The 15,242-nt window shown below is 43.0% G+C and overlaps 1 protein-coding gene across 13 annotated transcripts in view; it reads right to left on the reverse strand.

Annotated features, from left to right (window-relative positions):
• Positions 1–15,242, reverse strand: part of MAP4 (microtubule associated protein 4) — a 170,719-nt gene that overhangs the window by 95,722 nt on the left and 59,755 nt on the right. For all 13 annotated transcript variants that reach the window (XM_056333974.1, XM_056333975.1, XM_056333967.1 and 10 more), the window contains one exon: positions 8,611–8,676. In XM_056333974.1, coding sequence (XP_056189949.1) covers positions 8,611–8,676 — 66 coding nt within the window. The remainder of the gene's footprint in view (positions 1–8,610; positions 8,677–15,242) is intronic.

Below are 15,242 nucleotides of genomic sequence, written 5' to 3' on the forward strand. Positions count from 1 at the left end.
TAAGATTTTTTGGTTGAAAGTGCACTAGCTCCTTCAGAGCGGGCACAAGGGGCACCCCGCAGAGCACAAGCCTCCATCCTCCTCATTCTCCCTCCAGGAGCAAGGGGGAAAGCCGCGCACCCCCTGGCAGCATCTCCACCTCCCAACCAGGCTCCTCACCTGGAGTCAAGGAGCACAGTGACCTACCACCCCCAACCTCTGCCCCCCCAACTCAGCCTCATCGACACCCCCACCGTCACCTTACCCCCATCCATCTTGGGCCTAAAAATAAATCACCCCCAAAAGATCAAAACACACACACACACACAAAAACCTCTTAGTCATACTCGTCTGAAGAACTAAACAAGCCTTCTGAATTATTCAGTTTGCTACTTTTTTTAGACTGAAGCAACAGAAAACACGAACTCTCCTTTCGTGAATAAGGTTGGATGGAGACTCACTCTGAAAAGCTGAAAAAGCTCTCCCGTAAGTCCAAAAAGCATAAAAGCCTTTATAAATAAAACCTTGCACCAAATGGGAGAGATGCAGGCAGGTGAAAGAGGGGAAAACAGGTTTAATTAGAAAAAGCACACCTTTAAGTGTCCTATTTACAAAATGCTAACTATAAGGAATGATTTTTTTTTAGGGGGTTTGTGGGTTTTGTTGGTTTTTTTTGTTTTGGTTTGGGTTTGGTTTGGGTGGGGGTTTTTTTGGTTTTGTTCGTTTGTTTGTTTTAACTTTGTGCACTAGCAACTTAACTAACAGCAAAAGAGGGTCAGATAACAAAGAGCAAAAATTAAACCTCAGCTGGGGTGGCAGTTAAATGTTTCCACTGTATACATCATATACTCAGAAATACTGTTAAGTGCAGATTACTGTTCCCACAAACATGTCATTTTTCTGTGAATGCTCACAAAAATCAAGCATCTTAAGCCACAAGAGGTACACTGCCACAAACACTAGACATTTACTGGCTAGTTCATACGTGTAGATTTAAGGACCTTCTAAGTCTAACATGGAAATGAGCATCCACCTCATCCATCCCCAGTTCCCTTTTTAATCCTTGAGCATCGTGGGCAGTACTCCTTTTTTCTGCAGTGCCACCCCCCAACAGCAACAAATTCATGTGGCTCATTGAAATAATTTCAATTTTAATGTATTAAGTAAAGCAATTTGACAGGCATGTTTTCAAACATCTGTCCAGGTGGCAAACTATTCCAGTTTAAGTCATTTACCTCTTTCAGAAATAACAGCAGAGCAGTTAATCAGGCACGTGCAGCTATCTGCAGACAGTAACTGTGAACAAGCAGCAAAATCCAAGGAGATTCTCACCACAGTACAACTATTGAGAGGTTAGTTTGAGATGTTTATTAGGGTGATTTATTCAACAGTGATACACAGCTTCACATCATACAAAGCATTGGAATCATTAAGAAAAATCAGAAGTGATAACAGACAAGTTTGTAAGCACAAGAAAGTTATAGTAGGTTTTGCAAAGATATAGTGTCATCTCCAAAGACTGGAGAAAAGTATGGATAACATGAAATTTAAACAGAGGAACACATTTGGTAGCTACCTGGCTTTCTGAAAATAAAAACTGAAAAATAAAACACACACTCCTATATATTCATTTACCACACTGAGTTTTCAGCAAGATACACGTACATATTTTCTGGGAGTGACAAAAGATACAACAGTCTGCAACGACCCTCCAACATCCCCTACCTCCCCCCCACCAAAGCATACAGCCTCCCAGGACAAGCACCTTACGTTTCTACCCCAGAAACGAGCAAACGCGTGACATTGCGGAGCTTTTGGTAAGAGTCCTGTACGGAAGAACCACCACAAACACACAGAATCAACCGGCTCTCTTCCTCTATCTACAGTTCACATTCAAATTTGCAAACATTATTATAGTTAAAATAAACAGGGATAAAAATATGGGGGAGAAAAAAAAAGTGGTAGTGCAATGGAATGAATTATTCATGTTAGCAGCTGAGACAGTGACTGAACCCCCGGGGATGCCCCTGTCTGCATTAGCGGTCTTTGCTTTGGTCTGCTCGAGACACTGCTGTGCCTGGTTAGCCCAATGTCACCAAAGTGGGCCAGGCAGACCGCTCCACAATGCCACTGCCTGCCTCGCAAAGCAGCTGACCTAGCAAACTGCTGTTAAGTGCTAGAAACTCCTCTCCAGCCAATACCTTAAAGCATTATTGCATTTCAGTGTAATAAAGGATCTGTGGAGGGGGAAGAAAGTCTGATTTTCAGTTAATCTGAAACCTTCTATTATTCAGTCTAAGAACTTCTCTCTGCAATTTATTATTTATTCTCTACTTCTAGGGCACAAACAGTTAAGCCCGTTTAAGGCAAAAAGGTGAGAAAGAACGACTTGTGGAACCAAGTTATAATGCCTCCAAACTAGCTGTGATGCTGCCTGGCTCCAAAATCAACAGCATCTAAAAGGAAAAAAAAAATAGCTACAAAGAGGTCTTGAAAAACAAGGCCAAGCACACAATCTTCTTTTTTGGCAATGGACACCAAGAGGAAAGCACTTCCCAACAAGAAGAACCGAACACCTTTCCCTGCCTCACCCACCGCTGGCTGCTGTCTCACCTCTCAGGGTGACTGAGCAGCAGACCCGGTGTGCAAAGTGCGGCTGGAGGATGCCGGGCAGCCTGCAGAGCTGCACGAGCAGAGCCCCCCACACCCCAAAGGGCATTCGTGAGCCTTTGGAGACTTGTCAGAGGTGGAGGCTGAGATGCACCACTTGTGCGGCATTATTTCCAGTAAAACCAGAAAGACAGAGGGCAATCTGTGACAGCTATACTTGCCAGTGGATCCTGAGTCCAAATTACCATTGTTGCCCTAGTCCATGGGGAAACGCTTATTTTTGTGCCTCAGTCAGGACCTGGTCTCCAAGGCTGCTGGCCTTAAGCAACTGCAGGGTGGCTCTGCCAGGTCGGCACATTGGACCGGCAAGGGGAGAGCCCAGCTCTGGCAGCTGAGAGCTGGTAGGCAACGGGGTTTTCTCAGAAGTGACAAGCTGTCTTCCTCAGAGAAGCCAATGGTGTTGCTTCTTCAGAAATTGGCACCACAAGGATGTCAGCTACTAATGCAGTTTTGAATGGTAGGTAAAGCAATAAATTGCTACCAAATTAGAGAACAAAAGCCTTGAGTCCTGATGCATATCACTGCACAGGCTGATGACACACAATTCATTGCAGCAACTCTGGCCACTGTCACCCTGGGTGGGGAGCATGTGAGGTCTCAGGTTAAAAAATACATAAATAAAATGATCAAGACTGGATGGGTCACTATTTGAGGGAGATCTTCAAAGAAAACCTTCCGGTAGCATTAACAGTAGTATTCACTCAACGTGCAACACTCTTCCAGTGAATTATTAGTAGACCAATATCAATGTAGCCATGGGTACTAGCAGGGTACAAGGAATATTCAGGCACAAGCTACTCTCTTCACAACAAGAAAATACCATTTTTAGGCAAGTGAAGGTCTTAGTATGCTAGCTTTTGGCAATTTGGATAATCACGTCCTACCTCTAGCCTGGATTCAGATTCAAATATATCCTGTACTTTTATCAGGTGGTGTAGGCAAAGCACCTTTAGCTACACAGCACAACTATCCTCAAACAAAATGTTCACTCATCTACAAAAGTGCAGGCTAAGCTTGTCTTATCTAAAATACTAAGTAGTCTCTCTACATTATTTCCTTCTTCTGCACTTTATGTGTTGAATGATAGTAACTAATACTTTTGTGTTCAGAAAGTTTTGCACCTTTATGGAGACAGCAGGAATTGCAACAGACTTGCTGACCTCTTGTAGTTCTGTTCAGGGTTAAAACAGGCCCATTCCTTTTGGTGTTGCTGGAAACCTGCACAGTTATTTCAGTATATATTTAACAATTTAGTCCTACAACTCTTGTTTCTCTCAGTTTTTGAAAGGACAGATTGTTTCTCATGGCAGGTAAAATTTCATCCAAGGCTGTCATTACAAAAAACCAAAAGCTAGAGGTAGGAAGTTAAAGAGAGGCAATTTTCCTTCTTTCTTACAAGGCTCACAGGAAGCAGTATGACAGCAAAGCAGCTTCCTGTGGCAGGAATTTGGGGTTGATCATTTTCCTTTACACTCCCAGTTGATGGCAAGTGCTTGAACCGCATAATCCACCTCTCACAAGCCAGAGACAATCTGCTTGCAGCTCAGGAAATGTGTTTTGGGTTTTTTTTCTAATCTGTTTCTCAAGTCTCTATAGTAAGTGCTGTGATGTGAAAACACCTGTTTTGAAGAAGACAACATTACCAAAGATAAAAACCTCACATGAGAATGTTTCAAAGCAGCAAGGGTAAAGGCAGGTTAAACTCAGCATTATTCTAAAAGGCTGCGGTGAGTATGGGAAGAAGGGGAAGGAGCTGCAGTCATGGTGGACCCATCCGCTATGAAAGCACAACTTTAGTATCAAACCTTCCATTATTAAGCATCCATGAAAAAGGATATAAATTAAATTTAAAGTGGTTGAACTAAAAATGGAGCTGTAGTTGTGATTTAAAAAACAGTGGGAGTGCTGAAATAGTGCAGTTAAAAACCATCATGCACATTTGTGCTTACACAAAGAAAGGAAGGTTTCAACAAGCACTGCAGAGCAGAGAGGGAGGAGGAGGAGGGCTGATCGGCCGACAGCACAGCTACCCTTTTGGCTTCTTCTACACGTAAAGTCCAAGGATGTAAAGCAAGAGCTCTGTAAAATGCTGAAGATTTTAGAAGTGTAATGGCAGGTAGAAAAGTACACTGGTCTTGTATCAGTGGCAGCCCCAGTGTTAGGAGACAGTCTAGGCTTCTAGGAGGAGAAAATAGAAGAGAGGAAAAGAAGTAGGAGAGGGAAACGGGATGGGGAAAGGGGCAAAAAAGCGCAAGTCATTAGTAAACATGAACATTCAGGTAGCATACTGCACAACAAGCAATATTTCATTTAGTGCAGCCAGGAGATTTGCCAAAAGCCAGATTAGAGACATGAGGAATTTTACTTTTAGAAGTGTCTGAAAATATATCGCTAGTCATGCTATGGCACGACATTGTGCTACAGGCAAAAGTTAGCTGTGATAAATCAAGATTAGCGACAAACAGCTATCAAGAGAGCAGCAGCTCAGGATGCTGCTTAACAGCACAATTTGCACTGAAAACAGTGACAAAGTATTTCTGCAACCCAATCTCAGATGACAGAACGAGAAGCAGGCTGGTTGGAGAGAAAGTCCAGCTAGGGAAAGTATGAACACTGAGTAGCGATACTTCCCTAGGCTACTTCTCATCTGCCTGCAAGATAATGAAAAGAATCTTGGAACAAGAGGTACCCAGATTAAACCATATGATCATCCTTGATGGATTTTGTTCCAGAAATTTGTCTTTTTTACAAATATATAATTCCTTTGAACTCTAGGCAAATATCCTGCAATAAGGAGTTGCAAATGTTGCACTGTTTGAAAATTACGCTTTTTAAAAAAAAAAAACCCTGATGTTAGACTTTCACTAAGTACTCCCTAACCTTTGCATTGTGCAAGTTAGCAGTTAGTTCCCCAACTCAGCACCTGCATGCCATCAGTGACGATAAACCATGAATGATCCCCCCCGGAATTGCATCAGATGTGCCCAGCTCCCTGCCCAGCACGGGCCCCCGCTGCTCCGCCATTTGTCCTTATTAGGAAGAACAAAACCAACAGAGTGCGGTTCAGCCTGTGGTTCAGCCTGTGTGCCGAGCACCCCAGGCAGAGCTCCTGTCTGCAGCTCTCAAGTTCCCAAAAAAACAGAAACCCACAAACCAAATAAGCAATTGTCACATCAGGCTCAGCACTGCCAAGAACTGAGCCCTTCAGAGAGGCTGCCAGCCTCTCCCTTCCAGGGAAAGCAGGCAGGCACAGAGGGTTCGCAGCCTCACCGCTGCAGGTGTGAACCCCCAAGGAAACAGCCAACATCATTCAACCATTCACTTTTTTCCCTTCAGGCTCTGAAATACCGTATCACCCCTGCATCAACGGTTTAAATACATCACTGTTACAACGAAAATAATTCAACAGTTAATATATAGGGGTTTGCCCCGAGTTACATTAGTTTTGGACTTAGGCCAGCTACTACATTAACGGTATTTTGGAGCAGGGCACCCAGTCAGGAGGCAGCACCGGCTGCCAAACAAGCACCAAGATTTCAGCCCTAATTCTAGCCTCTGCGTACACATACGCCAGCTGTCTGTAGATAATGCTGTGTGTCATAAAACAATAACAAGTCATCACCCTGTTTTATTTGATAGGTGAAAAAAACATGTAGCAATGCTTCCTGTGATCTAGACCAGAGATAAGCAGACATTTGTATTTTCAAACAGCTTAACGACATCTTTCCCCAATACTTTCCTTGAAGTCGGTTTCAGAATCCAATTCAAACACAGCTCTGCTTTTACAAGCTCTCTCTGTAGCTCTTAACACTGCGTTTTGTAGTAAAAATCTGGTTTCCTCTAGTATCACCTTCCTTAGCTCTCTCAGCAACTCCATTCCCCACCTCTGCACTGGGCCCACATTGCACATCCATAAGAATCATTTCAGCTTTAAAGAGACAGATTAGGGAACACGTCCAGCTGAAAACAAGCAAGCCAGCCAAAACTTGAAGGTGGCTTTGGGCCAGGAACTAAAAGCTTTAGGCAGCACCACCTATTAAATGTAGAACCACGCACTACTGAAGTCTGTCACCTGGTCTGGAACAACTCGCCTGCATTTCTGCGGAGCATCAACTGCTCCTCAATCTGGAAAAAAAACTCCCCTGTCTGATCAGAAGTCAGCATTTCTCCCTTGCTCTCAAATGTATAAGCACGGATATTTCAAGCATTCCATAGAGAAGGGGGTAGGGAGAAAGAGTGTGTGAAGTAGTGGTGTTGTATAAATCTTCTGTTATTCTAGAAAACCTAATTAACTGGATGCCCATGACTCCTCATCCTTTGACATGTTGTTTCTACCACTTTGATGTCACTTTTAGACAACCTTTAACAAGAAAAAAAAATACCCAACTCTGCCCACAAAGATGGAACATATTAATAAATTAAAAAGCTTCAGACACATAAAAGTATCTTTGATCAAAGTTGCTAGCATTCAGTGTGTGAAGAGTTAAACCTCCAGAAAGCTTCTATTAAGTAAATAACAAGACACTTTTTAAACACAACTCCTAAGTTCAATAAAAAAATCCCAACACACTTAGTCATACCTGGTGTATCATAAATCTGATTTTATTTCTATCTGGTTTTAGTCATACGTATTAAAAAGAGAGGAATTATCCTTAGGAAGGTTCAGAAGTGTTCTTAATTTCAGTTTTATATTAAATTATAGAAGATGCACAGCTTCCTTTTGACCAGGTTTACAATGGCAAATTAAGTACAAAGATCAATTTTAAATTCCCATCCTCAATAAGGACATGAAAGTTGCTCACACTCTGAATAGAATGATAGCAAAGAAGTGTTTTAATTCATCTCCATCTCGACTCCCATACATTCATCATCATCTCCTGGATTATTTTTTTTTCTTGGGGCCACACCTATGGACTAGCAGGGATGCTAATGCTGGGACCTTCCAAACAATGTTAGCAATGATCTGTCCTGCTAAAGCTGGGCTAGAGATAGTGAAAAGTGAGACCAAATAAACGGCTCTTACCAATGCCAGGATGACAATCAACTTCGGAATATTTTATCTTCAAGAAAACAGAGGCACTATGGGATGGCCTGTCAAAAATCCACACCCTCCTTACCACAAAAGGAAACAATCTACTGGTTCAAGCACACGGTCGCAGAGTTGGTACTGCTTATCCTAAACAGTTCAGTTGGAATTTGGTAGGAAACCCAATTCACAGTAAAGGAAGTCTCATAAAATGGAACCAGTGTTTGTCACTAAACGTAACTGCTAAAAGACAGCTAACCTCAGCATATCAGCATATGTTGGGCTGACTGGAAAGATCAATTATTTTCCAGATTCCAAACAGGTTTGAAATATCAGTCCATATGAGCCATGACAAGTTTCTTGCAGACAAAGCTATCCTAATGCATTATGAAAAGAGGTTCAGAGGACCTCAATTTCATCTTTGACATTACTAAAGCAAGTATTAGGAGATGTTTACAGAATCGCAGTTTGAGGTGGAAGGAGAAGCTGCAGAATAAACAGCTGCTACTGAATTTACACTGCTTTAAGTATAAAAAACTGCATCAAGGGATGATGCACTCTGAAGAAACATCACTGTCAGCCTCATGGGGAACAGAAGTCATACTCACGCGTTAGGGTACGGTTCAGCTGTGAATACTACAGTCACTGCAAAGCCATTTAGGTACCGGTACCCTAGATGCTGCCTTCCCAACAGTGACCATGGAGAAAGCATACGTCTTCAGAATGAGGCCATATGCAATTAAGCAATTTCAAACCCAAAAGAGAATGAAGTCCTATTTTGTTTCAAATTCTTTGAGAAGTTCACCAAAACCAGAAACAACCCTCTATGAAGAAATAAGACTCAAAAAGATGACATGTTTGGTCACAATGAAGTTTTACTGCTCCAACAGCAAATAAAGAAGTTGACGTGTTTCCTTCAGACATTAAGCACGTACCTGTGCGGTGATCTTCTATTCCATGGTCACCATTTTCTAGAACTGTCGGCCCAGTAGCTGAAGTATCTGCAAGAAATCAAGAGAAATCTTAGCACTGGATGAAGTTAATCTTAATCCAAAACTTAAACGCAATATTGTAAGGATAACACTGTAATGTCATCAAATACAGAAAAGGGTTATTTTCCCCAAAAATTATTTTTGAAATATTAAGGCAGTCATGTGGCACCAAGTCAGTGTAACTTAAAACCCAAAAGGAAGAGGTCTTCAATCACAGAAAATCTAGTCCCATGAAGGAGACTCAAGACATAACAACTAGAATCTGCTTTATCTATTTATACCATCACTTCAACCTAAGCTTTCCTAAAGGCCAGCACTAGACCACTGTGACTCTGGATTTCCTTCAAGCAAATAATGCTTAGCGAAGATGATAAACTTTGATGGGCTTGGTGGATGTGAGGCAAGAGCAGCTGATGCTGTTGACCTTGACCCTAATAAGGCTTTTAACACCATCTCCCATAACATCCTCATAGACAAACTGACAAAGCATGGGTCAGACAACTGCACAGTGAGGTGGCTGGAAAACTGGCCAAACAGCCAGGTTCAGAGGGTCATGGTCACTAGCACAAAGTCCAGCTGGAGGCCAGTCACTAGCGGTGTCCCCCAGCAATTGACACTGGGGCCAGTACTGTTTAGCATCTTCATTAATGGCCTGAACAATGGAGCAGAACACAGCCTCAGCAAGTTTGCAGATGATACAAAACTGGGAGGAGTGGTTGATATACTGGAGGCTTGTGATGCCATCCAGAGGGGCTTGGACAGGCTGGAGAGATGAATGGAGAAGAATCTCACGAAGTTCAACAAGGGGAAATGCAACATCCTGCACCATGGCAGGAATAAGCCCAGGAACCAGTATACACTGGGGGTCAACTTGCTGGAAGTCAGGAAAAGCCCTCGGGATCCTGGTGGCCACCAACTTGAACACGAACCAGCAATGTGCCCTTGCAGCACAGAAAATCAACAGCATCCTGGCTACATTCGGCAGAGCACTGCCAGCAGGTGGTGATGGGGGTGTGATTCTTTCACCCTCTCCAGCAGTGCTGAGACATGTGGACTGCAGAGGCCAGTGTTGGGCTCCCCAGTACAAGAGAGATGGAGCTACTGGAGAGAGGCCGGTGAAAGGCCATGGACAGGATTAAGGGACTGGAGTGTGTCTCATGATGAAAGGCTGAGAGAGCTGGGACGGCTCACCCCGAGAAGATTTGGGGAGGGATGTGTACAAGCCCCTGGAGGCTGCAAAGAAGCCTGAGGCACGCTCTTGTTCTACCTCCGGACTGCATTGACAAGAGCTAACAGGTACTAATTCCCCAGAATTGTCATGACTGAAGTGAAGCAGTATTTGCAAAGTTTCTTGCAGACAAAGCTATCCTAATACTATTAGAAAAAAGGATCTGAAGACCTCAGTTTCAGCTTTGATAGCACATTGCTAAAACAGATATCAGGGAGAGATTTAGAGAAGGGTAGTTCAGGTGAAAGACCACCAATTAAAAAAAAAAGCACATAAGATACTTACCACCAGGAGATTTAGTCTATCTTGGTATGACATTGTCAGATACAATTGTAACAGGCACCAGGATTTACACACTGAACTTGGAAAACACGGCAGCAATACAAGACCTGGTGATAGCTGAGGCAACGTGGACTCACAGAACCGAGTTCTAAACTTGGCTTTGCCGCCTGCTCAGCGGGCCACCTTAGAAAAGCCACTCTGCTAACAGGTAGCCATGTCCAAGTGCATGATGTTTTTGAAAATGCTGCTTGGAAACCATCTTTGGGAATAATTAAGGAATTTAATTAACATCATGTACTTGTTTTTAAAAGCACTTGTTCTAGTACTCAAACAGTTCTTCCTAATTATCAACATATGCTAGTGAAATTCTGTATTCACCCCCTAATCTCTCCACTGAGCTGCTGAGGGTCAATAACTATAATTGCTTAGGGAAAGTGCTTGAGGAATGAATATTACAAGGTGAGTATTACAGGGCCATTTACCTAAATTGAAGGTATCACCCTTGCACCAAGCCTTAAAATATTTTCTAATACCTTAAATAAATTCTGCTTAATTTCTAAGAATTTATCCCATTTTCCAGTTGTGAAATAGCAAAGACAGGTCATTGCAATAATACTGAGTAGTATTAGTTAAGCTTAAGAAGCAGGGCAAGCTCTAACAGCAGTTCAGCTCCTTTGCCCATCAGTTCTGCTTACTGTGAAGAAACACTCAGGGCAATGGCCTAAACAATTCTGTAAATAAATAAAATAAAATCACTCCCAAAGAGACACATATTCAGTTACCTGGAGTTGCTGCTGTCCCTTCCCTGAGCTGAAGCAGTTTTAAAACAAAGCAACATTACCGGTGTACTTTAGACACAGCACTTTAGGGCTTAATCCAACCCCCAGTAAAGCAAAAGGAAAGCTTCCAGTTACTTCAATGGCTCATCCTGGTGTTTTACAAAAATTCAACATGAACTTGCCAGACAGCTTATAGAAAAACATACACCTACATCCTCCTAAAAGTAGCTGAAAAATAGTACAGGAATCCCTGGACCTGTTTCTTAGCAGTTAAACACACCAGCTCCTCCTGCTGTCAGTTTTTACAAGGTCTGGTATTTACTGTAAGGGTAGAACTGTCTTAACTACTAACTGGGGGAACTACTGCCAGCCACTGAACGTACTCATCAGTTCAGGCAAGGAGAAATCAGGGTCATGGGATGGTTTATACAACACTGCTTCAACAGTCACCAGAAGGCATGCTGGTCTTACAACGAGATCTCTGAGGAATTACGTAGAGGAGCTACACAGGTCCCTCTGAACTTTCCAGTTAACAGCAAGGAAGCTTTGCCCAAGTGCAAGAGCTACAAGTTTTCTTAAGTCCTGCTCAAGTGGGCATCATAACACTGGTTTAATGAAGGTAGGTGACAATATCACTGTAACAGGGGCTGTGCAAGTTTTCTCTAGTCTTCACTTACGCTGATTGTCTCAAAAAGTATCTCTTGGTAGTGGGGAAAATAAACAGCAACTGCCACTACCATGACACACAAACTCATTCCCATCTCTTCAGTATTTAAACCATAATCGAAAATTTGAGTGCAAATTCTGTTTTAAATTTGACAAAATAATCACATATTGCTTTCAGTTTAATTCAAACCTGATGATTAGACCTGGCACAGACAATACAGCTCTTGAAACATTTCATAGTCTGGTCCTGATGCCATGAACATTATTCATGCATTAAAAACAGGACTCATCTTGATCACAAATATGGCTAAACACCACAAATTTGGTCTGCAACTCTGTGGGCATACTTTAAGCACTTGCTTCAGGTTGCAAAAATTATTCATCTGTAAGACTGGTCTGGCAGCACTTGGAAGGACCAGTCTGTGTGTACCTGAGGTAAGCTTTGCACTGCATATAGTCCACTCAGCAGTGCTTCTGGCAATTCAGTGCATTTCAGCTATTCAGAAAATAAACACTTCATCTGTAGAAAAGTTTCATTTAGAGATTGATCTCCTAGGCAGCAAGTGATCTGAGCCAACTGTCTTCTATGAAAAAGAACCCCACCCTCTCCTACACCAAGGGCTCTGCAAACTTAAAATGAAACAAACAAAAAAACCCCTACCAAATTATTAGTCAGGTCTACCAAACACTATGGTAGATGAAAACATGGACAGCTCAAAGCCAGCAGTGTTTCTGGCTTAACCATAGAGTTGACAGGGCTCTCGATCTGCAGCTTCTGGACCTTAAAGCACAAGTACATCCCTCCAGAAAAGCTTGAGAAGCTTCACCTTATTCAGTCCCCTGTATTCACTCACTTGGCAGGTGCGTATGCGTGTGTGCATGTGTGTAAATAAGACATATGTATTGAAAATCCTACATTTGCTTCAACAGCACAGGAATTAGTGTAAAAGAATAGGTTAAAGCCATTGTAGCATTCCTCTCCCTCGCCATGCTGAGCAGTAACCGCAGTAGCTGCTCTTCTCTGCGCACATCCCACTAGCTGCAGCTGCCTGCTTCTCTGCCATCAAAACCACGATGGTGGGAAGCGATCTCAAAAGCTCCAGCACTGCTGAGGAACCTGCAAGCACGTCTGATACAGTCAACACCTTTTAACTTTCTGAAAAAGCTCTTCAAACACACAGGGATAAGCAGGACACCATTGCATATGCAGGGTCTCTCCAAATCAGACACTTAGCCAGGTGAAATCTAAAGATTTTAGGCTCAACAGTGGGTCCCCAAATGAGCAGAATAATCAGAAATGCCAGGTCTTTCCTTCCGTACTTCTTGGGAAGGCACAAACAAAAAGCAGGTAAAATAGCTTCCTTTATCATTGTTGCTTTTTTGGAAGACAAGCTTCCAGAAACTCAGGTCAAATCTAACAACTCCACCTAGCACTAGTAGTTTTCATTTTTATGCCTCTGAAGGTCAGCTCCTTTGGAGCAAATCAAACATGTTTTAGTTAGCTACAGTGCAAGTGGGAAAGCACCCAGCAATCTTCTCAAGGCCAGGTCTCCTCCCCTCATATTCTAAATTGTATAAAAACAAAAACATGTCAAGATGTTGTAACTACATAATCCTCATCAGAATCACAAGATAGTATTTGCATCTGGCCAGGGGATCAAAGGATTGTTTTTATATAAACAAATTTAAGGCAGCATTTGCTAAACCGATAATCTCAAGCAAATGGACAGTGTCAATATAAAAAACCCTAATCTCCAGCAGTGACTTGGCATAGTGCACATGGAAGCATAAACACAACGGAGCACATTGCCACCATCACATCTGCAGCTGCTCTGCAGTACACGTATCTGCGGGATGCCAGAGGGCAAAAAAGAAAAAAGTGCTCTTGGCTGGCCAGGGTGGGGTGGACAGGTTGTGGACAAGAGTCACTTTGCATGTTTTATCATCCTATCGCACATTTGCGTGCACAGACTTTGTCAAACACAACTTTGTGAGAGAGCTTAAGCAAAAAAAACACAAGTGGGAACAGAAATGCTAATAGTGTCATACAGTCAAAACTAGCTGGTAACAACTAGCTTAAGCTATTTCAATTCATACATTTAAATATTCTGTCTCAAAATGGCTTCTGAACAGCAGACAAGCTCATCTCCTAGTGTCACACACACAAAAAAAAAAAGGCTTATAGTTTTGCTTGCCCTTTGGCATTCCAAGATGACACAGATGCTTGGTTTGGATTCTCAAGCTTCTCTCTCTAACCATGAGAATTAAAGAGAATTTGAATTTAAATGGAAGCCAAGGTTTGCTTGGGTTTGTGTTTCAGGAATGCCAGAACTTTCAGAAGCACATGCATACTGTCAGATGGCACTAACAGAAGCACAGCTGCACAGGCAGGTCTGGGGTCCAGAAGCAGGAAAAGGACATCTGCCTTATGAATTTGCACCAAGATCCCTCTCACCCCATCTCACTCTCACACCTCTCCTGAAACAGGGGGCTGAATCTTGCAGGTTTGATCACCTTGCCTGATCACTCGCTGCCTGTGATGGGATCAAGCCCAAGATGGCTACAGTAGAGAATCGCAGCCTGGCTGGGGCTGGAAGGGCCCCCTGGAGCCCCCCCAGCCCAGCCCCTGCTGAAGTAGCACTCCCAAGGCAGGCTGCACAGAGCCGCGTCCCGGCGGGTTGGGATGGCTCCAGAGAAGGAGACCCCGCAGCCTCCCCGGGCAGCCTCACTTCCTGAGCTTACCTGTGAGGATGTTATGGGAGACAGTGTGAAAAGCCTTGCTGAAATCAAGGTAGGCAACATCCACCACTCTCCCTTCATCCACCCAGCCAGTCAATCCATCGTACAAGACTACCAGGTTGGTCACACATGATTTCCCCCTGGTGAATCCATGCTGAGTACTCCTGATAACCTTTTCCTCCATATGCTTAGAGACAATACCCAGGATAAGCTGGTCCCTCACCTTTGCAGGGATGGAGGTGAGGCTGACCAGCCTGCAGTTTCCTGGGTCCTGTAGAGAACCCCAAAGGAAGTTCACTACCTGAGCAATGCTAAATCAGTGTAAAGCAACTGAGCTAGAAAAAGATTAATTTTGCTTTGTGAACTGTAACAGCTAGATTAATTTCACCACTTTAGTTCATAAAACATGGAAAAAATTTCAAGAACACTCTGGCTTATCAAGACAATACTTAAGACACTCCTTCCTCTGTAAGAAAACCGATGCATATTACATAGTTAAGCAACCCAACACAAGATCCGGGCAGCTTTACAACACACTGCGCTTTAAACAGAAAGTGCCAAAAAAACCAAACACAACCCTCACACTGAAATAGGCTCCTGACAGACTACTGGTGCAAGGCCCTATGCTGAGATGAACCTGTAGTTTCTGTAGCTGGGCAATGAGGTGCTGGGAAAGCAGCTGAAATCTGGGGCAGAGCGTACAAAACACCCACAGCTTAGGAGTGCACCTTTGGTATCACCTGGGTCTCTCTGAACTATTTTTTAGTGTTTATTTTGCAAGTGCCTGACAGATCCGAGAGTGCACTCAGATGATGCTTGATACTTGGTTTTGTACAAAACAACAATCTTGGGATTTATATTAATCAGAAGGTTTAACAGCA

This window comes from Falco biarmicus, chromosome 4, assembly GCF_023638135.1.
Source record: "Falco biarmicus isolate bFalBia1 chromosome 4, bFalBia1.pri, whole genome shotgun sequence".
Classification (NCBI taxonomy): Eukaryota; Metazoa; Chordata; class Aves; order Falconiformes; family Falconidae; genus Falco; species Falco biarmicus.